Source organism: Sus scrofa, chromosome 2 (genome assembly GCF_000003025.6).
Source record: "Sus scrofa isolate TJ Tabasco breed Duroc chromosome 2, Sscrofa11.1, whole genome shotgun sequence".
NCBI lineage: Eukaryota > Metazoa > Chordata > Mammalia > Artiodactyla > Suidae > Sus > Sus scrofa.
In genome coordinates, this window is record NC_010444.4 from 58,745,892 (window position 1) to 58,770,779 (window position 24,888).

General features: G+C 51.7%; 1 protein-coding gene across 5 annotated transcripts in view; it reads right to left on the reverse strand.

The window, feature by feature from the left end:
• The window catches only part of SLC25A42 (solute carrier family 25 member 42), a 49,994-nt gene continuing 32,577 nt past the window's right edge, over positions 7,472 to 24,888 (reverse strand). For 3 of the 5 annotated variants that reach the window (XM_021083444.1, XM_021083448.1, XM_021083447.1), the window contains 7 exons: positions 20,518 to 20,629; positions 16,619 to 16,724; positions 13,980 to 14,005; positions 12,893 to 13,059; positions 12,385 to 12,501; positions 11,428 to 11,579; positions 7,472 to 9,825 (listed from right to left, as the gene is read on the reverse strand). In XM_021083444.1, the coding sequence (XP_020939103.1) occupies positions 9,518 to 9,825; positions 11,428 to 11,579; positions 12,385 to 12,501; positions 12,893 to 13,059; positions 13,980 to 14,005; positions 16,619 to 16,724; positions 20,518 to 20,629 (988 nt within the window). In that variant the 3' untranslated portion in view covers positions 7,472 to 9,517. Of the gene's footprint in view, positions 9,826 to 11,427; positions 11,580 to 12,384; positions 12,502 to 12,892; positions 13,060 to 13,979; positions 14,006 to 16,618; positions 16,725 to 20,517; positions 20,630 to 24,250; positions 24,742 to 24,888 lie in introns of those variants that run through there. The other 2 variants (XM_021083445.1, XM_021083446.1) reach the window with 2 other exon arrangements.

Sequence of the window (24,888 nt, forward strand, 5' to 3'; positions counted from 1 at the left end):
CAGGCCAGGGGTCTAATTGGAGCTGTAGCCACTGGCCTATACCACAGTCACAGCAACGCCAGATCCGAGCCGTGTCTGTGACCTACACCACAGCTCACAGCAACGCCAGATCCTTAACCCACTGAGCAAGGCCAGGGATCAAACCTGCAACCTTATGGTTCCTAGTCAGATTCATTTCCACTGCACCATGATGGGAACTCCTGTTGATCCTTTTCAAAATCCCAGTAAAAATACAGAGGCTGCAGAACCTTCCGGAAAGTGGGAATTAAGGGAGGAGCCTCAATTGACTGCCTGGTCCATGGGTGCCAAACTGAAAGCCCAGCCGGATTTAGCTGTAGAACCTTCCAGAGGCACTGAGTGTCCTATTTGGCTAGGCTGAGGGTCAGAGTGGAACATAGAGGCTGCTGATATGGAAGCTTGTTTGGAAAGTTCTCAGGTGCCTGTGTCCCTCCCACAATGCCACTGGGCAGCCAGAAGGAGGAAGCTAGGCTTGACAGGGGGTGTAGGGGCAAATGGGATTGGGTGACTACACATAAAGATAAATGGAGACAACCACCATTCCTCATCCTGTGTGCATATTCCAGAGACTTCCAGGCATGAGACTTGAAGACATCTGGGAAATATGACTGGTCCAAGAAGAAAGATCTAAAGACGCTGGTACAATGGAATTCTTGTCAGCTGCCAGTTGAGTTGTATCTCTTCCCCTATACAGCTGGCCTTGCAATCTGCCTGTCCTAGTCCCCATTCTTTGTCATGAGCCGGTGTCCAGAGTGTCCAGGGATCTGAGGAAGTATCTAGTTTGGAAAGCAGACCCAAAGACTAAAAAAAAAAAAAAAAACAACAACAAGTTGGGGAAATTGATTTTCCAGGGAGAAGGAAACTTATAAAACAAACAAACGGTCCAGAATATTCTCAGAAAGAAGAGATTGTATTCATGAAACAAGAATAGACTACTATAAAAATGCTAAAGAACTTTTTTGTTCTGTTTTTGAGCTCTTGGAAGATAAAGTTGTGGAAATCTTGCAGAAGAAATAAAAAGCTAAAATATACGTAAAATAAGAGAGGGCCAAAAGGAAATGAAAGGATCAACTAGGAAGAACTTTCCAAATAACGAGTATTCTGGGAGGAGCGATCCAAGGAGACACTGCCTGGAACAACACAGAGGACTGTGTTCCAGAAGGTTCCAGGTACCTGAGGCTGGGTGACAAAAGCTGCATCTCAAGGCAAGTTCCAGAATGAAGCTTCCAAAAAGGACACAACAGGTGACATCTAGTGGCTCAGGAATCAGAGATGATGCAGCATTATCCCCAGCACCCCAGGAATCACCAGGGACTTCCTGACTGCTCAAGCCTGGCTGGCTTCTGAGCCAAGGGCACAGTCCCTTGTGCACTGGTGCCTTAGGCCACCTGGCCCTTTGCTTGCTCAGCCAGGGCTCTGTGTGTAGTGCCCTTCACTCTCAGAGCTCAACACCGTGTGGCTTAGGGACACATAGGAGGGTGGAAACACCAAGAAGAAAAGGAAGAAGTTGCCTTAAGAATCTAAAAACAGGGAATTCCTGTCATTGTGCAGTGGAAACGAATCTGACTAGGAACCATGGGGTTGTGGGTTTGATCCCTGGCCTTGCTCAGTGGGTTAAGGATCTGGTGTTGCCATGAGCTCTGGTGCGGGTCGCAGATTCGGCTCAGATCTGGCGTTGCTGTGGCTGTGGCTGTGGCCAGCAGCTGTAGCTCTGATTTGACTCCTAGCCTGGGAAACTCCACATGCCACCAGCGCAGCCCTAAAAAAGCAAAAAAAAAAAAAAAAAAAAAAAAAAAAAGAATGTAAAAATAGAGTTACCCTATGATCCAGCAACTACATATATATACACACACATGCATCCACAGTATATGGAAGTTCCTGGGTCAGGATTGAATCCAAGCTGCATCAGCAACTTAGGCCACATCTGCCTCAATGCCAGGTCCTTAACCCACCGTGCCACAGTGGGAACTCCATTTTGTGACACATTTTGTAATTTTTAAAAATCTTTTTAGGGCCACACCCATGGCATAAGGAAGTTCTCAGGCTAGGGGTTGAATCAGAGCTGTAGCTGCCAGCCTACACCACAGAGACAGCAACTCAGAATCCGAGCTGTGTCTGTGACCTACCCCACAGCTCAAGGTAGCACCAGATCCTTAATCCACTGAGTGAGGCCAGGGATTGAACTCAAATCCTCATGGATACTAGTTGGGTTTATTACCACTGAGCCAAGATGGGAACTCCCACATTTCATAATTTAAAAAAGAATCTTCTAAGAATGAGAAGAATAAGGTGGAACCACCATCAGAGAAAAATAGGGAAGTTGGAAGGAGGTTGTCAAGAATGTTGGGCACAGCCAAAAAAACAACAGAAGAGGAAAAAGAAAACCCTCAAACAAATCAAACTTTCAAGTCAAGAGAAGTCAGCAAAGCAGAAAATTGCAAAGAGACATGTGACAAACCCAAGGACTTGTGATGAACCACACACCTCCAGATGGTCACAGTCCCAGGGGCCTCCACCCATCAAGCCCACCCATTGTCCTCAGGCCTCCTTCCCTGGCTGTCCCCTCTCTGCCTGTGGCTGTCCAGTCACTGCCCACTTCCCTGGCCACCCCTCGTGCCTCCCTTCCCCTCCTCCCTTAGAGGTTCCTCTTCCTTCCTCTCCATCCTTTCATTGGGCCTCATGTGTTCCCCAGAAAAACCCAGTTTGGCAGCTTGATCCAGTGGGTCCAGAGGTCCTGAACCTTCCCCTCCAACTCCCTCAGTTCCTCCGGCTGAGAGAGGAGGCTGTGAGGGATTCCATCCCCACCTGAGACCCTTCCTTCCTTCTGTGGAGCCACTTCCCTCAGGGGAGCAGAGACTTTGCAGGGTACCCAGCTCCCAAGAGAAAAAACCCACATCTCCTGTGCACAGATGCTGCTGGAGCAAAGCCAAAGGAGGTGACAGGGACAAACAGGGTTGAAAGTTGGTGAGAAAAGGACCAGTTATCACTGGTTTCATCTGTTGGGGCTGCTGCAACAAAGGACCAAAGGCTGGGTGGCCAAAAAATGACAGAAATTGATGTCTCACAGTCCTGGAGGCTGGAAGGCCCAGATTAGGGTGCCAGCATAGTTGGGTTCCAGGGAAGGCCTGCTTCTGGGCTGTAGAGGCCACTTCTCACTGCATCCTCACATGGTGGAGACCAGAGAAGGGAGGGAGACAGATTTTTTTTTCTTCAGGGCCACACATGTGGCATATGGAAGTTCCTAGGCTAGGGGTCAACACACGGAGCAAGGCCAGGGATCGAACCCGCATCCCCATGGATACTAATCAGGTTCTTCTTCTATTTTTGTCTTTTTAGGGCTGCAGGTGAAGCATATGGAAGTTCCCAGGCCAGGGGTTATATCAGAGTTACAGCTGCTGGCCACAGCCACAGCAACTCGGGACCCAACACCCCAGGTAGGGTATTTCCCTCCTCAATTGTCCTACAGGAGTCTCACCTGCCTCCCCTCAGCAACTCAGCATGTTCTAAAACTTTGAACAGCCTTGAAGAACCACCTCCCCACCAGGGGTAGACACGAGTCTGGGAACCATGACTCAACCATTCCTGGAGGTGAATAAGGCCGAAGCACACAGGGGCTCTAAGGGTCCCTGCATGAAGGTGCATGGTTGGCTTCTCACCAATGTCTTGGTGTCACACCTATACCTGTCTCTTGCTAAAGCACAAACAACACAAAATTCTTTTTTTCTTTTTGTCTTTTTAGGGTCGTATACACAGCATATGGAAGTTCCCAGTCAAGTTGGAGTCAAATCAGAGCTGTAGCCACTGACCTACACCACAGCCACAGCAACGCAGGATCCAAGCCACGTCTGCGAGCTACACCATAGCTCACGACATTGCTGGATCCTTAACCCACTGAGCGAGGCCAGGGATGGAACACGCGTCCTCATGGATACTAGTCGGGTATACCGTCACTATGTTATTCCTGATGGCAGAAAGCTAATGGGGGAATGAGTAAATAAACTGGGGAAAAACTTTGTAACTGCTAAGATCATGAAAATTTGAGTTCTTCTTACAAGGAAAACTCTATTACAAGAAGAAACAAACAAAAAAAGCAGGTAGTGTTAAATTGTGCAGGTAATGTTAGATAGTCAAGCCACGAGTAGCTTAATGTGGGATCTCAGTTTCCAGGGATCAAAGCCAGGCTGCAGCAGTGAAAGTGCCAAGTCCTAACCACTAGACAACCAGGGAGCTCCCTGAGCCACCACTTTTTAAACTGTCAGATTATGGAAGGTCAAAAAGACTGGTGACGAGCCGCTGGCGTTTCTGCCCTGAGTTGTGTCCCCACCCCCAAATTCCTATGTTGAAGTCCTAACCCCCAGGATCTCAGAATGTATTTGGAGATAGGGTCCTTATAGAAGTGATTGAGTTAAAATGAGGTTGTTAGGGTGGGCCCTGGTCCAATAGGACCAGTGTCCTTACAAGAAGAAAAAAAATTTTTTTCTTATGACTGCATCTGCAGCAAATGAAAGCTCCCAGGCCAGGAACTAAGTCTGAGCCGCAGCTGCAGCCTCCTATGGCAATGCTGGATCTTTTAACCCATCACACTGGGCAGGGGATCGAACCCTTGCCTCTGAATGACCCAAGGTGCTGCAGTCACATTGTTTTTTTCTTTTGTTTTTTGGCCACCCTGGCCAGGAATCAGATCTGAGCCACAGTTGCACCCTATGGCGCAGCAACACCGGTTCCTTTAACCCACTGTGCTGGGCTGGGAATCGATCCTGCATCCTGGTGCTACAGAGACACTGCTGATCCTGTTTTGCCATATGGGGAACTCTTGCAGTCACATTCTTAACCCACTGTGCCAGAGCAGGAACTCTCAACTCTGTCTTAAAGAAAAAGTAACTTGTGTTGCTGGAAGGTAAGAGGCAGTTCAAATTCAGGTAAAACTGAACCAGCAGCCCAGATAAAGTCACCGAGAATCTAATTTCTCTCCTCATCTCTGCTCTGCTTTCTTTTCTTTTTCTTTCTCTCTCTCTCTCTTTTTTTTTTTTTTTTTTTTTTAGGGCTCCACCTGCAGCACATAGAAATTCCCAGCCTAGGGGTTGAATCAGAGCTTTAGCTGCTGGCCTATGCCACAGCCACAATGCAGGATCCAAGCCGCGTCTGCAACCTACACCACAGCTCACAGCACTGCCAGATTCTTAACCCATTGAGCGAGGTTAGGGATCGAACCTGCATCCTCATGGACACTAGTTGGGTTTGTAACTTGCTGAGTCACAACAGGAACTCCCATCTTCTTTCTTTTTCTTTTTGGCCGTGCCCATGGTATGTGGAAGTTGCCAGGTCAGGATTTAAACCCGCGCCACAGCAGCAACCCAAGCCACTGTAGTGACAACACCAGGTCCTTAACCTGCTGAGCCACAGAAGAACTCTCTCAGCTCTGCTTTCTGCAATGGCAGCTTTACCCTGGGGTTGCTTCCTACTTTGTGTTCACAAGATAGTGCCAAAAACTACCCCAGATTGGGGTTTCTTCCCCTGGAACCAGTGGGAAAGGAAGGTGCATGCTGAAGCTGTCCCTGGAAGAGGCTAGGAAACATCTACATGACTGAAAATTGAGGTGGATGGACTTCCCCTTACGACAGAGTGGGTTAAGGATCTGGTGTCACTGCTGCGGCGCAGGTTTGATCCCTGGCCGGGGAACTTCTACACGTGGAGGGCATGGCCAAAAAGAAAGACAAGGAGCTCCTGTTGTGGCACAGTGGAAACGAATCACACTAGTATCCATCAGGATGTGGGTTCAATCCCTGGCCTCAATCAGTGGGTTGGATCTGGCATTGCTATGAGCTGTGGTGTAGGTCTCAGATGAGACTTGGATCCTGCTGTGGATCTGGCATTACTGTGGCTGCAATTTGACCCTTGGCCTGGGAACCTCCATATGCTTTGCGTGCAGCCCTTAAAAGCAAAAAAAAAAAAAAAAAAAAGACAAAACAAACAAAAAAGAAATTGAGATAGGTGTTTGGGGCAAGCTCAGACCTCAGGAGCCACCTGCCATGTTGTCATGGCAACAGCTCACTAACAACCTACCTACTTATCAATCAATAAGGGTTGGGATCTCATCATAGGCCATCTCCCAGGGAAACACTAAACTGCCGCTAAACAATGAGGCTTTTCTTCTTCAGAGACTGATGTGCAAGGCATTTAGTTGTAGAGTAGCTCAGTGGAACATGCTGGCACTGCACACACACACAGGCATATGCAACCACCCAGACCCCAATAGCTCCCCAACCCCCTCCCCCTTCCCCCACATAAGGAGATTCCTGCTGCCTGGGAGCTGGGTGGGTCCTACAAGTCTTTCCAGACAATCAGCTGCAGGTGAGGTGAGCCTCAGTGTTCGCTGGAAGACCTCTGGTGGCCTTATGCTCCTGCCCCTGCAGACTGTGATACTCTCCCCCAAAGCCAGTCATGCAGCAGACACAGCCCATCCCCACTGAGGTCCCCAAAGGAACAAGTGTGTGTGCACAGGTTCTCTCCAGAAGAGACACAGAAACTGGTAATGGGAGATGTCGCTGTGATGGGAAGAGTAGGCAGACACATACTTTCACAGTAAAATCCTTTGTGCACTTGCAAATCATCGTCAGGATTAACAATCCATAGAGCAAGTTGGAGATCCTGCTGTGGTACAATGGATCAATGGTGTCTTTGCAGTGGCAAGGACATCAGTTTGATCTCCAGTCCAGAGAAGTGGGCTAAAGATCCGGAGTTGCCGCACCTGTGGCGCTGATTCCAACTCCAGTTCCGATTTGATCCTTAGTCTGGAAACTCCATATGCCATGGGATGGCCAAAAAAGAAAAAAAATCCATACAGCAACTACATATATAGGCTAGGGGTCAAATTGGAGCTACAGCTGCCAGCCTATGCCACAGCCCCAGCAAGATCCAAGCTGAGTCTGTGACCTACACCACAGCTCATGGCAACGCCGGATCCTTAACCCACTGAGCGACGCCAGGGATTGAACCCGAAACCTCAAGGTTCCTAGTCAGATGGTTTCTGCTGTGCCCCAACAGGAACTCCAATATATTTTATTTTTAATTTATTTTTTATTTTTATTTTTTGTCTTTTTAGGGCCACACCCACAGCATGTGGAGGTTCTCAAGCTAGGGGTTGAATCAGAGCTGTAGACACCAGCCTACACCACAGCCACAGCAATGCGTGATCCGAGCCGTGTCTGCAACCTACACCACAGCTCACGGTAATGCTGGATCCTTAAGCCACTGAGTGAGGCCAGGGATCGAACCTGAATCCTCATGGATGCTAGTCAAATTTGTTTCCACTGAGCCACGATGGGAACTCCAACAATAACATTTAAAAAAAAATTATTTAAGCCTTTGTTCAAAAATCTGTCAAAATAACTTCAACCCTGTTTTTGGTTTATGGGGGGAGAGGGTTAGAGCTGAAGAAGAGACATGGGCAAGAGAAAAAGTCATTTTAATTTTTATTAAATATACTCTCTTGGCACAAATCTTTAAAATATATAAACATTATATATAAACAAAGTATCTTCATGGCATCAAAATGTAACTCCAAACCAGGCCAGGCCATCAGTGAGAGGAGTGACTGCCAGGGGCTTGGGCCAGTTGTGTGCAGGGCTGGGGGTGGGGGGGCAGCTGTGCTGCTGAGGCCCACTTGGCTGGGAGCCTCCTTGGGGAGGCACGCTGGGGCTGGCAACCCCTCCCTGCTCCTGCCCAGCCTGCAGCTCAAAGGAGGGCGCTGCCCAACTGTCCATGTGGTCTCACCCACCTGGGGTGGACCCTCAGTCCCTGCTGCTTGGCCCAGAGAGCCCAGGGCCCCTGTTCCATCTCCCTGGGAGGGGTCTCAGGGGAGACCTGGGGACCCTCAGCAATGGGCAAGGCTGGGAGAGGAGGTGGGCTGGATGCTACCCAACAGGACAGCCATCACAGGCTGCTTGGGTCCCCAGGAACAGGAGTCTGGGGACAAGATGGGGGCTGGCTGGTGGAAACATGCAGGAAGAACAGAAAGAGGGGCCTCACACCCACAAAACTAAGGCAAGAAAAAACAGAAAAGGGACAGAATGAAGGCAGGAAAGGAAAGTCACAACTGGAAATGCATGTAGCAGTAAATCGCCCCCCTCAGCCCTTTCACACCTCGTGGCTACTGAGGCCACTGTGAAAACCGACTCTCTGGGCCCCGTGGTCTTGGCATCAGATTGGACTGGTGAGGGTTTATTGTATCTAGACCCAGGACCAGCCAAATTGAAAAACAAAACAAAACAATCAAAATCCAAACATCATTGTCATTAGGAAACAGGTATTTCCGAGTCCCTGTGATACCCAACGGGACCCAGGGAGACTCCTCTGTGAGACCAGCTCCCTGGGGTACACTGACACTTCTGAGCTTCCCGCCTCCAGGCTAGACGCTGTCTGGGGGGCTCTCACTTTGGTGGGAAAATCAAGGCTGCCAGCTGCCTCCATATTCTCCAGTCACTGGAACCCAGACCACCCCATGGGCCTAGGACTGTCCCGTGTTCTAGCCAAGTAACCACCCAGGTGAGGAGTCAGGGACGTGCCAGATGCCATGGGTCCCCCCTAGGAGTCCCCATACCTACAGGCAGAGGGTCAGGGCCAGGGGCCCAGCCTCCGTTAGTACAGCCAGCAGAGTGAGAACGGGAGCAGCCTGGCCAAGAGGAGGCAACCTGGCAACCCAACTCCATTTTGGGTTTTGCTCAAACCCAAACTCACCGTGATTCTTCAAACTCTGTTGCCTATAAGAGCCATGACCCTCCTGGGAACATCACAAACTAGGTAGAGGGGCAACAGAGGGGAGGACCCAATCCCAGGGGGTGTCCCCCGATAGAGGATGGGATCTGAAGAACTCTCTTGGGAGAAGGCTGCTCCCGAGCGGTAGGCTCTGGGGATGGAGGAGTCGTGTCACCTGGGAAGCAGTGGAGAAGGCAGGAAAGGCGAGGTGGGCAGGGCGGGTAAGAGGCTGCATTTTGTAGCCACAGCTGAGCAGAAGGCTGGTCTCTCCCTCACACTCCCTGGGGCTCCCCGTCCCCCTGCCCACAAGCACAGACTCAGAACAAGAAGGGGCCGGCGGGGTCTGCCTCTGAGCCCAGTAGGGCTAGTCACTAGAACCAAGAGTCTGTCCAAGGTCACAGAGTACACCAGGAGGGACCCAGGAGGCAGTTCTGACCATTCCTGACTCAGGGCGTTCAAGATAATTCCCTCCGTGGGCAGCCCCAGCCCTGCTGAGGCTACTAGAGAAAAGCGCATGAGCCTCGGCCCCCCAGTCCCAACAATGAACTTCAACGGCCACTGGCTTTTTCCTCCGACGGGCGTGCACCGAGCCCAGGCCCTTCAGGTCCCCCTGCTTGTTCCACAAGGCGCATCTGCACGGCTCCCAGGTGGAACCCGGCGCACTCTCATTCCCTAGGCTCCGAAACAGAAGGGGTCAGCGGTCCACCGCGAACTGAAGCTCGAGAGCAGCCGACCCCACCAGCCCCTAGCTCTGCAGGTGCCGCAGCAGGATCTGCATGAGGTCGAAGGTGGTGAAGCTGATGCCCACGGCGATGGGGCCCTTGAGCCAGTTCATGCTCAGGCCTTTGTAGAGGCCGCGCACCACGCCCTCCTCCCGCACGATGGCACGCATGGTGCGCACGATGGAGGTGCGCTGGTGGCCTGTGACGCCGGCCGTCTGCATGCGCCGCCGCACCACGTCCAGCGGGTAAGAGGCCGACTGCCCGATGAGGCCCGCGCAGGCCCCGAAGATCATGCGCTCGAAGGGGTAGGGCTGCAGGCGGCCGCTGTACTCTGCCGGGGGAGGGGTGGAAGGGGCCGTGAAGGGGGCGCACCCACCTGCGCACTGTACCCAGGGGCGCTGGCGCCCACCCTTGCACCTCGCACTCACAGGCGCCTGCTGTGTCACAGTTGCGTTTCAAGACCTGATTGGCTTGCCTGGGCCTTCAAACCCGGGCCATGGGCCTCCTTACTTCCTCATCTCCTGGTCACTCGTTTTTAATCAAATTTGAGAAAGAAGAGATTTTTAAAAGACAGAAGAGCGCAAAAAATTATATAACCAAGTCCGAAGACCCAGAATAAGCTCATACCCAGTCTCTCGTTTCCTGTCTAGTCAAGAAAAAAAATCTCGCTGTGGCCGGAACCCTCTGCATTACCCACACTGCCCGATGGGGGGCACTGGAAGAGTAGCCGGTGGAGAGTAAAACCAAAAAAACAAAACAAAACAAAAAACCACGAAACCTTAGCGGTTAGCGAACCTGACTGGAATTCATTGAGGACGTGGGTTCAATCCCTGGCATCGCTCAGTGGGTTAAAGATCCGGCACTGGCATGAGCTGTGGTGTAGGTTGAAGATGCAGCTCTGATCTGGCATTGCTCTTGCGTAAGCCGGTGGCTACAGCTTCGATTGGACCCCTAGCCTGGGACCCTCCATATGCCATGGGTGCGGCCATAAAATGTCAAAAAGACAAAAAACAAAAAACAAAAACACCCTCGGTCTCACACGCACACAAGGTGAGGAGCTCCCCAACGTCAGCTGATCACAGAAAACCCCTGCAAACAGCCTCACAGTCTCTCGAAAGGGGGAGTTCCCCCCCTCCACTATTTAAAGGATTTATCAGAGCTGCACTACTCCGATGCACAGGTGACCATTCGAGCTACTTCACGTAACAAGGAAACAGCACAAAGGCTTGTTTCTGATACACACAAGTCCATATAAAAGGGTTTCCAACTGCGGTGAGGGGTCCAATCCAGACTCCTAATAAGGAGGCTTCAGGGGGATCCGGGCTGGGGGTCGGAGGCCAGGAACAAGGGACCTTGGCTTTACCTGGAACATTTTCCTTCAACCAAAAAATATCTGGGAGTTCCCGTTGTGGCCCAGCGGAAATGAATCCGACTAGGAACCATAAGTTTGAGGGTTCGATCCCTGGCCTCGCTCAGTGAGTTAAGGAGCCGTCATTGCTGTGAGCTGTGGTATAGGTTGCAGATATGGCTTGGAACTCACATTGCTGTGGCTGTGACGTAGGCTGGCAGCTGTAGCTCCAATTCGACCCCTAACCTGGAAACCTCCATATGCTGGTGGGTACAGCCCTAAAAAGAAAAAAATATGTATCTTGGAGCCAATAAGGCAGATCATTAACGCTTGATCATATCAGGTAGCAGGTATGGGTAGGGTTATATTTTTCTTTGTACTTTTCTCGATTGCACAAGGTTGCTCTGAAAATGAAGCATTAAAAGTCATGAATCCAGCTTCCTCAGGGCTGGCTTGATATGTATCTGCTCCTGAATCAGACACTAGGCCCCCAGCTGGCCCCTCCCAGGGAGTCTTAATGCTCCTGTGCCTCCAGGTCTGTGGGACCCAGGAAGGTGATGCCCTGGCTCCCTGCTCCCTTCTCACCTCTGTGCAGGCTCTTAAGTGTCTCGTAGGTGAAGAAGCTCAGGCCAGCGTAAGGGATGACCCCCAGCACAGTGGGAATGAATCCATGATAAAGGGTCTTCAGCCCCTCTTCTCGCGAGATGCGGATGAAGACGTGAAAGATGTTGCTGTACCTGCAGGGCAGAGTGGTGCTGGAGCCTGTGGGGCTCAATTCACTAATCCTCGCCTCGCCCCAAGGATGCCTCGCCTCATCCAGGGGGCAGGCCTGGATGTTGACAGAACCACCTTGCAGAAGTTCTGGCATTCAGTGGGGCCATGCATCCCAAGGCCATATGCCACCTTCACCACTGGGATCACTCTGCTCTGCTCAGCCTTTGTCTTTCACTTGGAATTTTTTTTTGGAGGGTTGGGGGGCTTGCCCTTATCATGCAAAAGTTCCCAGGCAGGAATCCAACCCACATCATAGCAGGGACCCCAGTTATAGCAGTGACAATGCCCATACTGGATCTTTTACTTGCTAGGCCACCAGAGAACTCCAACTCAGATTTTTTCTTGCTGGTACCCCAGGCATGCATAAGTTCCTGAGCCAGGGATCCAACTGATGTCATAGTAGTGACCCAAGCCGCTGCAATGACAATGCAGTATCCTTAATCCACTGAGTTACATGGGAACACCAACTCAGATACATTTGTAACATGACTATGCCCAACTCAGACTGAAGACTTTGGGTTTGATGGAAGTGGAAATCACCCCCAAGCTGAGAGATCCAATTATTGCCTTTCTGGAACCGCTGCAGAGCCACACGCCCAGCCCGCCCTCAGCAAAGTCAGGGTGGCAGAGCCCCAGCACAGCCTTATCTGCAGCTGGATGCGGACGTCCAGACCCAAACCTCAGGGGCCCGATGGAGGGAGTCACCCTGCGAGCCCCACTAGACAGAGCCCCCTGTGCTGGTGAAAATGTCACAGTGGTAGGACTCACATTTCCTTCGGGGTCACGGCCATCCTTGCTCTGACCAGGTCCAGCGGGTATGTCAGCGAGGCAGCCGTAGTTCCAGCCAGTGCGCCCGCGAGGAGGCGGGGCCAAGGGGGCAGAGCTCTGAAAAGGGGTTGAAGGGGGGAGAAGGTGAGACCCTAAGGGCTTCGGTGCCCACAGGTCTGAGGGGGAGGAAGGGAGGAATGGGCATGAGGTGGCTTCCTTGTAGGGAGCTGATGGGGGGCTGGGGAGGGGGGGGATGTCTCTTGGTGGGCACCGTTTTGGAATTCCCACGGCTGCTTGTATGAATGAATGAACAACGTGCAGCTTCCCTACCCACTGTGGGGCACAGCTGGGATCAGGTTCTGAGGGCAGGCCGGGTAAATAAGAGAAGCTCGGACATGGTGAGCATGTGGAAGACAGAACAGGGTGCCTTGACAGAGGTGAGAGGGTTTTCTCTCTTTCTCTCTTTTTTTTTTTTTTTTTTTGCAGGGGGTGGGGTGGGGGCCCTCACTCTCCGCGGAAGCCATAGTATCTGCCCAGGATGCGCTTGTACTCCTCGTGCGCGCTGAACTGGATGGCGGCGTAGGGCACCACGCGCACCATGGTGGCCGAGTTTCCACGCCACAGGCTGAAGAAGCCTTCGTTGAGGTAGGTGAAGTAGAGGAGCCGGAAGGCCTCCTAGGAGGGGGAGAGGGGCAAGGTCAGTGCCCTCTGCCTCTGCCTCCGCTGCCTGCGGAGCATCGCCTTTGCTGGCAGAGCCCTGACCTCCCCGCCTGCCTTATTTTGTCCAGCCCTGCGCCTGGGGGTGACATAATAATCCAGCCCTGCCTTAGCCCCTACCCCACATTCTCTGGACTCTGCGCTAGGGCCCCCACCCCACCCCCTAGTCCTCTTGACTCCCACAGTTGTAAAGTGAGCCAGGGGAAACCAGGTTGGTCAAGCAGACAGAGAGTCCTACAGAGGATGTTTCATTGGCGTTTGGTAGTTTACCTTTTAAAAATATTCTTTCTTGGAGTTCCTGTTGCGGCTCAGTGGTTAACGAACCTGACTAGTATCAGGTTCGATCCCTGGCCTCGCTCAGTGGGTTAAGGATCCGGCCTTGCCATGAGCTGTGGTGTAGGTCACAGATGCAACTTGGATCCAGTGTGGCTGTGGTGTAGGCCGGCAGCTACAGCTCTGATTGGGAACCTCCATATGCCACAGGTTCGGCCCTAAAAAAGACCAAAAAGAAAGAAAAAGAAAACTTTCTTTTCCTTTATTAAGAAGTAACACCTGCTTTGTATTTTAAAATAAATCAAATATGAAAGCTGAGTTTAGACTGTCAAGTTCCCTCATCATGGCCCCAAGGATAATGTGGATCTCCTGTCAATTCCCAGGGTGGGCTATGTCTAGGCAGAGCTTAGGTTGTAGACAGGGGGCCTTGGCCTTGGCGCCTGGCAGGCCTGGAGCTGGCCGGGGGTGGGGGTGATGAAACCAATGGGAAAAAGCACCTTGACAAGCATTTTCCTAACCCCACCACCCTCCTCCTCTGCCTCTGCCAGATCAGTGGGGAAGAGGTGAAGGCTCCAGAGCTGGGGGTCCGTGACCTAGTGGCTTACCTTGGCGGAAAATCTTTTCGAGGACACTGGAAAAAAAAACCAAAAATATAACAGAGTGATAGATACGAACGAGGGGCCTCCTGAGTCTGTGTGACCCCTACCTAGGGGTCTGGTCTGAGCGTGGGGAGTGAGAGCAGCTCCTGGGAATGCCCCCAGTCTACTAGGGTTGCAGAGTCACCCTCCTCCCAGGAAGCTCCCCCTCCACCCCACTCCCATGCCCACCAACTTCTCCCCAGGAAGGGCAGCCCAGCTGCCACGTGACCTCCTAGGACAGTGAGGGTTTCCGCACGGCCTGTGGGAGGACTCTAGGCAGCCCCCACCCTGGATGGACCCCGATTCTACCAGACCTCTTTTGGGGAGGCCCCTAAGCCCCCAGCCATTTTGGGGGCCAGCCAAGGGGCTCCACTCTCTCAGAACAAGGCCCTGGGATGTCTGACATCTGAGGGCTGCCCTCTCTTATTGATGGCCCAGCACAGGCGGCCCTAACCCGGCTCTCCGGCCCTCCGTGGCTGCCTGGTTCACCCCCTCTCCCCATGGTGAGCTCTGCCACCAGGGGCTGGAGCTGCAATGGCCATGAGGACCCAGAAATTTATATAAACCATGAGGTCTTGGTCTTGCAGCCCTCCTCCTCACTTCCCCAGCACCTGCTGTATTCCTAGGACACCCTTGCACTCCTGGCTGGGTGGACATGGGCACACCTCCTACCCAGCTCCCTGCAGGGCATTAGTTCTGATAACAACAGTGCTGCATGCCCGCCCTTCACTATGTCAGCTCACTCCTCCTCCCTCTCCTTGGGGAGGAGGTTGATATCAATGTTTCCTTGTTATAGATGAGGAAACTGAGGTCCTGAGAGGCTAAGGGGGAACAAGTGGGAAGGGCCTGGCTGGAGTCTGCAGTCCCCTCCTCCCAAATGGCTGAGGGGCAGGGGACCCAAGTTGTGATCATCCTCCTGCCTGGCGTGATGCAGGCCCTGGTCACCATTTGCAGGACAGAAAGGCTCCTTTTCAGGGACGCCCCAGCATCTGCTTAACCCTAAGGAAGGAGGGAGATGGCTTCTTTTTTTTCTTTTTTTTTTTTTAGGGCCGCACCCATGGCATATGGAGGTTCCCAGGCTAGGGGTCGAATTGGAGCTAGAGCTGCTGGCCTAGGTCACAGCTACAGCAATGCCAGATATGAGCAACATCTGAGACCTATACCACAGCTCATGGCAACGTTGGATCCTTAACCTACTGAGCGAGGCCTGGGATTGAACTGCATCCTCATGGATACTAGTCGGGTTCATTAATCACTGAGCCACCAAGGGAACTCCAAGATGGCTTCTCGAACTGGGTCCTCCCAAAAGAGATGTCCATGTCCTCATCCCTAGCACCTGTGGACTTGACCTTAATAGGACACAGGGTCTTTGCAGATATAATTGAATTAAACTGAAGTCCCACTAGGGTAGGATGGGTTCTAATCCAATGACAAGTGTCCTTATAAGAAGAAGAGAGGAACTAGACAGAGAGAGGGGGAGGCAGAGACCGGGGGGGGGGGGGAGGCGGATTCAGCCCCAAGTCAAGGATGCCTGGAGCCACCAGAAACTGGGAGAAGCAAAGAAGGACTCTTCCTCAGGGACCCAGAAGGAATCCTAGAGACATGTTGAAATTGGACCTCTGGCCTCCAGAAAGTGAGAGAATAAGTTCCTGATGTCCTAAGCTGCCTGGATTGTGGTATTTTGTGATGCCAGTCCTAAATGCTAACTAACTTTCTAAGTGGATTCTAAAGAGGCATGTTAAAAACCAATTTTCAGGGAGTTTCCACTGTGGTGCAGTGGGTTAGTGATCTGGCTTGCCTCTAAGGAGGCGCCGGTTTGATCCTCAGCCTGGCACAGTGGGTTAAGGATCCAGCATTGCTGGAGTTCCCACCGTGGCTCAGCAGTTAATGGACCTGATTAGCATCCATGAGGATGCAGGTTCGATCCCTGGCCTTGCTCAGTGGGTTAAGGATGCGGCATTGCTGTGAGCTGTGGTGTAGGTCACAGATGTGGCTCGGATCCAGTGTGGCTGTGGCTGTGGTGCAGGCCGGTGGCTACAGGTCCGATTCTACCCCTAGTGTGGGAACCTCCATATGCCACAGGTGCAGCCCTAAAAAGACATAAAAGAAAAAAATTCAGATCCAGGAGTTCCCGTCGTGGCTCAGTGGTTAACAAATCCGACTAGGAACCATGAGGTTGCAGGTTCGATCCCTGGCCTTGCTCAGTGGGTTAAGGATCCGGCATTGCCGTGAACTGTAGTATATGTTGCAGACACGGCTCGGATCCCACATTGCTGTGGCTCTGGCACAGGCTGGTGGCTACAGCTCTGATTAGACCCCTAGCCTGGGAACATCCATATGCCACAGAAGCGGCCCGAGAAATGGCAAAAAGGCCAAAAAGACCAAAAAAAAAAAAAAAAAAAATCAGATCTGGCATTGCTGCTCAGATTCAGCTGGCTCAGAAACTTCCATATGCCGTGGGTGTGGTCAGGAAAACAAACAACAAACAAAAAAAACCCCAATAACCATCCATTTGCAGTGCAGTTTTCGGAGGTGCCAGTGGAGGAGGAGAGTGATTACCTGGCAGCTTCTCTAATGCATGGGACAGATAGTCAGGCAGCATTTACCTTGGAAGATGATTTTGGTTCGGTCCAGGGGAGCTACTGCTGTTTTGGCAAGAGCACCAGCCAGGGCCCCCGAAAGGAGGGAGCTGAGAACTTGCCTGTGATCACTCTGCAAAAAAACACACACACACACAAACACATGGTCTGTCATCAAAGGTGTCTGCCTGGTCACTTTCCTGAGAGGAACATCTCTCTTCTCCCTCTGGCCCAGGCACATGGTGGCCAGAGTGACACAGCCTTGCTGGGCCCTGGGCAGGCTGGGGTGAGCTGTGGCGGGTCCAACAGCCAGAAACTGATGGGACATAATGAATAGGCCACAAGAACCATCCACGTGAGAGGTAACATGCTAGCTGGGCTGTTCCGTGAAGTTCCCAGTTCTTAGAGATGGCCTATGACAGGACTGACTCCAAACATGAGTCACCCCTGACCTGTCCTTCTTGCAAGCCTTGGTTCCACCCATTGCCTATGTGTGAAGTACTTTTGCACTGCAGTATTTCAGGGTAAGGTATCCTTGTGATCTGAGGGGTGGGTAGGCAGGATCAGGCAGGCAGACTCTGACTCTGAGCAGCTAACTGCCTGTGTGTGTGTGTGTGTGTGTGTAAAAGCATGCATGAATGGAACACTCAGAAGCACCTGTGAAAAGAAGTAGGGGGCCTGGGGGAACCACAAGGGGGGCAGGGTGGCTGACACAGGGAAAGGAAGGGGGCACAGGGAAGACAGGAGAGATGAAAAGTGGGTGGGGCTGGACCCCACAGAGTGTGGGGGGCCTGGCAAGGAAGCTGGTCATTGCCTAAAGAGAAGCAGAGGAGCGTGGAAGGTGAACAAGCCATTTAAACTGGAACCAGAGAACAGGCAACTCCTCCAAAACCCAGGATGGAGACGACAGAGGCTGGGTCCAGGTGAGGCTGTCAGAGGGGAGGGATGAGGGGGTATCTGGGGGAGCATTGGCAGCCTGGGTCCGAGTAGACATAGTGGGGTCCAGGGCAATGCCCTGAGTTTGCTCAGCGCAGCAGGTGGCTGGGGGGGGAGGGGCTGGGTCTGTCCACACTCCTGACCTGGCTCTGGGCCTGTCTTGACTGATTGCAGTGACTGAATGGCCGCTCTGGTCTTCTGTTTCTCATCTTTTTTTGTTTGTTTGTTTGTCTTTTTGTCTTTTTCTAGGGCTGCACTCGCGGCATATGTAAGTTCCCAGGCTGGGGGTCTAATTGGAGCTGTTGCTGCCGGCCTTCGCCAGAGCCACAGCAACGCAGGATCTAAGCCAAGTCTGCGACCCATACCACAGCTCACGTCAACACCAGATCCTTAACCCACTGAGCAAGGCCAGAAATCGAACCTGCAACCTCATGGTTCCTAGTCGGATTTGTTAACCACTGAGCCACGAAGGGAACTCCTGTTCCTCATCTTTGACACAGTGAGGCACTGTCTCCTGGCCTGGGTCCCAGATATTATCCCAAGTGTCCTGGATGCTCCCAGGGGCCCTGTTTGCTCTCCCCTAATGTCCCTGGAGCACCCTCCACCAGCCCAGCCCACCTTTCCCTAAAAGAACAAATTCCCACAGCAGGTGGGATTCTGTCTTCTTGCTTCACAGAGGCTTCACTGTGGGGTTCTATCTTCTTGCTTCACAGAGGCCTGTCACTGGGGACCCCTGCCTTTCCTGTGTCACACAGCAAGGTTCTGGGCGGCTGGTCCCACTGGCTTTGAGGGATGTGGACATCAGATACCAGAAGGCTCAGTGGTGCTCCTGGCATCGGCTCCAAGGCCTAACTGGCCCTCTGCGAATCAATGTGGTCACCACTCACCTCAAGCCACGGTAGCGGAAGGGATGCCCCATGTCACTGGGCGCTAGAGGCGGAGCTGATGTGTCCCTTCCATGTCCCTCACCAGGTTACTTCCTGTGGAACCTGCTGTTCCTACAATCACAAGGCTAGCTGTGCGCATAGGTAACGCACACATCCTTGAACCCTAACTCTTGATGTGGTGCTCTAGGGACTTGCTGTGAGCCCACTTCTCATGCTTAGTGGAGGAGGTGGCTGCTGCCTTTGGCCGAAGCTTCCAGGGACTCTTAAATGACCACAGGCAGCTTATTCTTTAAAGAGTTTGGTGTAGGCACCACTGAGCAAAGTCTCCATATCCATCACATGGAGAAATCCTGCAAAGGAGGCATGGGCCAGGCAGCCTGGTAGGGAAGAAATGGGTGATTCACCCGAGCAGTGAATACCATACGAAGATGCCCAACTCCTTAACCAATGAAGTGAGACTTTGGAGTTCCTGTCACAGCGGAGATGAATCCGACTGTGAACCATGAGGTTGTGGGTTCGATCCCTGGCCTCGCTCAGTGGGTTGGGGATCCGGCATTGCCATGGGCTGCAGTGTGGGTCGCAGGTGCGGCTCAGATCCCGTGTTGCTATGGCTGTGGTGTAGGCCTCCAGCTGTAGCACCGACTGGACCCCTAGCCTGGGAGCCTCCATATGCTGCCGGGGTGGGGAGCCAAAAAAAAAGAAGTGGGACTTTGCAGAGTGACTTCTCTGCTCTGGGCTGGCCAAGTGGGTCCAGACTGACGTGGGTCGTGCCAGCCAGCATGTGTGTTCCAGCGCATGCTGGCACGGGGGCGGGGGGGGGCTTTGCTAAGCATGTCTGTTTGTTGGGATCCATCCAGCAGCCTAGTGGGGGGAAGGCCACGTCTCCCTCATACTCTGCTGGGAAGTTCACTCAACTTGCTCTGGGGCTCACCCCCTCCCCCCAGTGTGGTGATGGTGGCCTTGGGAATCAGTCCTTCTGCCCGCCTGGCACTCCACAGGGTGACCAGGAATTCAGGGAAAGGTCAGGAGGGCCAAAGGATGGTGCTGATTTGGCCTTTGAGCCTGTGGACTTTGAGAACTGCCTGTGGGTGCCTGAGCCAAAGTGGCAATAAAGATGGGGCTGGGTCTGTCTGTGTTCTAGGTTCAGCTGGGAGAACTTCTACCCACTTCTACAGTGAACAAGGACAGGGCTGATCCGATTTCTTTATGAGGGAATAAACAAACCTTCTGTCTTCAATTGAAGGGCATAATTAGTAGATAAACGTCAGAGCTGAGAGTAAACACAGCACTGGGGCGCCCTCTTCTGCAGTCCACCCCACCTTTGGCTAATGCTTTTTTTTTTTTAGGGCTGCACTTGCAGCATATGGAAATTCCTAGGCTAGGGGTTGAATCGGAGCTGCAGCTGCTGGCTTGCACCACAACCATGCCAGATCCGAGCCACGTCTGCAACCTACACTACAGTTCATGGTGACGCTGGATCCTGTAACCCACTGAGCAAGGCCAGGGATCGAACCTGCATCCTCACGGATCCTAGCTGGGTTCTTTTTTTTTTTTTTTTTTTTTTTTTGTCTTTTTGCCATTTCTTGGGCCGCTCCTGTGGCATATGGGAGGTTCCCAGGCTAGGGGTCTAATCGGAGCTGTAGCCGCCAGCCTACGCCAGAGCCACAGCAACTCGGGATCCGAGCCACGTCTGCGACCTACGCCACAGCTCACGGCAACGCCGGATCGTTAACCCACTGAGCAAGGGCAGGAATCGAACCCGCAACCTCATGGTTCCTAGTCGGATTCGTTAACCACTGCGCCACGACGGGAATTCCCCTAGTTGGGTTCTTAACCCGCTGAGCCACAGATGGAACTCCCTTGGCTAATTCTTTTGTGTTGGCAAATCTGAGCAAGCAAAGGGGCTCAAGGACACCTTTGACCTCCCAGCCAAATGTGGGCGAGGTTTCTGGCTTCTCGCCAAGTGGAGGGGCAGCTGGTTTCACAGCACAAATAGGGCTATAAAAATGGAATCAAAAGCAGCCTGTCACTGCTCCCCCCTCATTGTAAATGGGGTGTGAGCACAGAATAGGGAGCCGGTGGGAACGCCCATGGAGTACTTGCCTTTGAAGAGACAGGCGAGTGCAGGACAGACTCAGCATCCTCACGCAAACGCACCACGCCTTCCTTCACACCATTACCCATTCCAGGCCTGCTCAGGACGGTGGGGAGACTCCTGGGAGCAAGAGGGAGGAGGTGAGAAGGCAGCCTGCTTCCCCCACCATGGGCCTGGGGCCTGTGACTCATCCTCAAGTCCCCCAGAAGCCAGCACTGCTCCAGTGGTACCCTTTTCCTAACCTGGCTTCAGTTTCCCTGCAGGAGAAAGACACTGGAACCTACATCACAGTGACACAGTCCCCTCTACAAAAGCTCTTCTCATTGGCTTTTTTTTTCCAGTCTTTTTGGTCTTTTTGTCTTTTCTAGGGACATAACCAAGGCATATGGAGGTTCCCAGGCTAGGGTCTAATCAGAGCTGTAGCCACCGGCCTACGGCCAGAGCCACAGCAACGTGGGATTCGAGCCACGTCTGCAACCTATACCACAGGTCTCGGCAATGCCAGATCCTCGACCCACTGAGCAAGGCCAGGGATCTAACCTGCAACCTCATGGTTCCTAGTTGGATTCGTTAACCACTGCGCCACGGCGGGAACTCCCTCATTGGCTTTTTTTAGCTCATCATCATAAACAGGCCTTTGAGTCTATTTAAAAAATTTTTTTTAATTTTAATTTTTAAATTATTTTTATTTTTATTTTTTATTTTTTGGGGTCTTTTTGCTTTTTTCTAAGGCCACTCCCCCGGCATATGGAGGTTCCCAGGCTAGGGGTCTAATTGGAGCTGTAGCTGCCGGCCACGGCCACAGCAATGCCAGATCCAAGACATCTTTGACCTACACCACAGCTCAGGCAACGCCGGATCCTTAACCCACTGAGCAAGGCCAGGGATTGAACCCGCAACCTCATGGTTCCCAGTCGGATTCGTTAACCACTAGGCCACGACAGGAACTCCTTTTTTTTTAATTTTTAATTTTGTTTTTTGGCTTTTTAGGGCAGCACCCACAGCATATGGAGGTTCCCAGGCTAGGGGTTGATTTGGAACTGTAGCTGCTGGCCTGCACCACAGCCACAGCCATACCAGATCCAAGCTGCATCTGCGACCTACAGCATAGCTCACGGCAACGCCAGAGCCTCAACCCACTGAGCAAGGCCAGAGATCGAACCTGTGTGCTCATGGATGCTAATCAGATTCATTTCCACTGAGCCATGATGGGAACTCCTCTATTTTTTAATGTAATACCAACTGCCTAGATTGGCTCAGAGAGGTTAAGCTGCCAGCAAGGTTACACAGCAGGAGGTGGGGTCATGGCAGGCTGGAGGGTATGGAGGCTGGAGAGCCCCGTCTGATCTGGAACCCAGTGCCCTCTGGGCTTTTGCAAGCTTGGACCTAAGAGAGATTCTGTGCATAGAAATACTTTTAGAAAATTAATCTTTCTTACTGCATGGCCAAGCTTGTAGTAATGGGTCCTAATACTTGAGGATTCCTCCCTGGCAACCTGGAAGCCAATAAGTTAGGGGTCCCTGAAGAAAGAGAACCAGGAATGGCTCTCTTGACATAAGAGAAGCCATTTTGGCCCAAGCCTTTTTTTTTTTTTTTTTTTTTTTTGGTCTGTTTAGGGGCACATCCTTGGTATATGGAGGTTCCCAGGCTAGGGATCAAATTGGAGCTACAGCTCCCAGCCACAGCAATGCTGGATCCAAGTTGCGTCTGTGACCTATGCTGCAGCCTGCAGCAACGCCAGATCCTTAACCCACTGAGCGAGGCCAGGGATCAAACCCGAATCCTCATGGATACTAGTCAGGTTCTTCTTTTTTTTTTTTTTTTTTTTTTTTTTTTGCCATTTCTAGGGCTGCTTTTGTGGCGTATGGAGGTTCCCAGGCTAGGGGTCTAATCGGAGCTGTAGCCACCTGGCCTACGCCAGAGTCACAGCAACACAGGATCTGAGCTGCATCTGCAACCTACACCACAGCTCATGGCAACGCCGGATCCTTACCCACTGAGCAAGGCCAAGGATCGAACCTGAAACCTCACGGTTCCTAGTCGGATTCATTAACCACTGCGCCATGACGGGAACTACTAGTCAGGTTTTTAACCCACTGAGCCACAACAGGAACTCCTTGGCCTATGCCATTTTGTGATTTAAGCCTGGCAGCAATGCTTGCCCTTGAATAGGTCTCAGTAATTAATGATCTTTTTTTTTTTTTTTGTCTTTTTGCCTTTTCTAGGGCCGCTCCCGTGGCATGTGGAGGTTCCCGGGCTAGGAGTCGAATCGGAGCTGTAGCCACCTGGCCTACACCAGAGCCACAGCAACACGGGATCCGAGCCACATCTGCGACCTACACCACAGCTCACGGCAACGCTGGATCCTTAACCCACTGAGCAAGGCCAGGGATCGAACCCGCAACCTCATGGTTCCTAGTCGGATTCGTTAACCACTGTGCCACGACAGGAACTCCAGTAATTAATGATCTTACGGGAACAAAGGAATGCTGGAAGAAGAGAAAAAGCTGCCATACAATAGTGCAGTGACAGGAGTTCCCGTTGTGGTGCAGGAGAAATGAATCCAGGGAAACGAATCCAACTAGTAACCATAAGGTGGCGGGTTCAATCCCTGGTCTGGCTCAGTGTGTTAAGGATCTGGCGTTGCCCTAAGCTGTGGTATAGGTTGCTGATATGGCTCCCGGCAGCTCTAGCTCTGATTTGATCCCTAGCCTGGGAACCTCCATATGCTGTGGATGCACCCCTTAAAAAAAAAAAAAAAGGGCAGTGATAAAGCAGAGTCCTGGTTCCTCCTCAAGGGATATAAATAATAATATACCTATGAGTTCTTCAAGAATTAAGCCCACTCCCCTGCTGGTGGAGGATGGGATCATGATGTTGACCCTCCTGACTTCAACTATAGCTTGGACTAGAGAGCTCCCTGGTGGTCTAGTAGTTAGGCGTCAGTGCTTTCATCATGGTGGCCTGGGAACTGAAATCCTAGTTCAAAGCTGCTGAATGCTGTGGCCAAAAAAAGAAGAAGGAAAAAAGAAAAAAGCTTGGACTCTACCTAACTTTGCCCCAATTCTATGCTGAATTCTCCTCTGCTCAAGCCCCTTCATGAATATGCATGTACCCTTAGCTTAAACCTTCCCCATTTTGCTGTTTGGGGAGACACTGCTTTGAGAATGATCCTTGGTATTCTCCTTACTTGCTGCAAGTAATGATAAATCCTTCCTTGTCTCCATCTGTTTTTTTTTTTGTTTTTTTTTTTTTTTGCTGCACCCCTGGCTTATGGAAATTCCTGGGCCAGGGATCAGACTCAAGTTGTAGCTATGACCTACACCACAGCTGCAGCAATGCTGGATCCTTAACTTACAGTGCCAAAGAGAGAACTCCTCTCTCCCCATCTTTTTTTTTTTTTTTTGTCTTTTTGCTATTTCTTTGGGCCACTCCCGCGGCATATGGAGGTTCCCAGGCTAGGGGTCAAATCGGAGCTGTAGCCACCAGCCTACGCCAGAGCCACAGCAACGTGGGATCCGAGCCGCGTCTGCAACCTACACCACAGCTCACGGCAACGCCAGATCGTTAACCCACTGAACAAGGGCAGGGACCAAACCCGCAACCTCATGGTTCCTAGTCGGATTCGTTAACCACTGCGCCACGACGGGAAATCCCTCTCTCCCCATCTTTGACTTGGTTGTATCTATTGGCTCAACACTCACCAAGAGGCAAATCCAGTTTTGGGGGTAACAAACCTACCTTTAACCTCTCAGTGGAAGTGCATTCAAAGCAAAGCTCAGCCAACCACAGGGAGGGGACTGGAAAGAAAAAAGATGAAGGGCTGGTATCGCCAAGATACCCCCAGGCACTGATGTGCTTGGAGGTCTCAGATCCTAAGCTTTAAAATTACCCAGTGCACTAATATGCTTTCCTATAAAATGATGCAAATGAGGCAGATGTCCCCCGAGCTGACTATGGAAGCCCCTCCTGTCCTCTGGGTCCTCCCAGGCACCCACTGGTATGGAACATCCTAGAAAGCACAAGCAGGGTTCTGTTCCAAGTGGCCTCTGCCACTGTTTCCACCTATAACAGTCCCTGAATCCGGAGGAATGGCTGCTTTTAAGATGGAGCAGGAATCTTAAAGATGATCCTGGAGTACCCTGTTTGGCCAAGGAGTAACCAAAGCAATGCAGGACACAAAAAGGCAATCAGAGAGCTCCCAGTGACCAAAACAGGAATACTGCGAGAAAGAAAATAAAAAAAAAAAAAAAAAAGGATGGAGTTCCTGCTGTGGCACAGTGGGTTAAGAATCTGACTGTATCCTAAAACTACACACAAAAATTAACTCAAAATGGGTTAAAGACCTAAATATAAGTAAGACCAGATACTCTAAAACT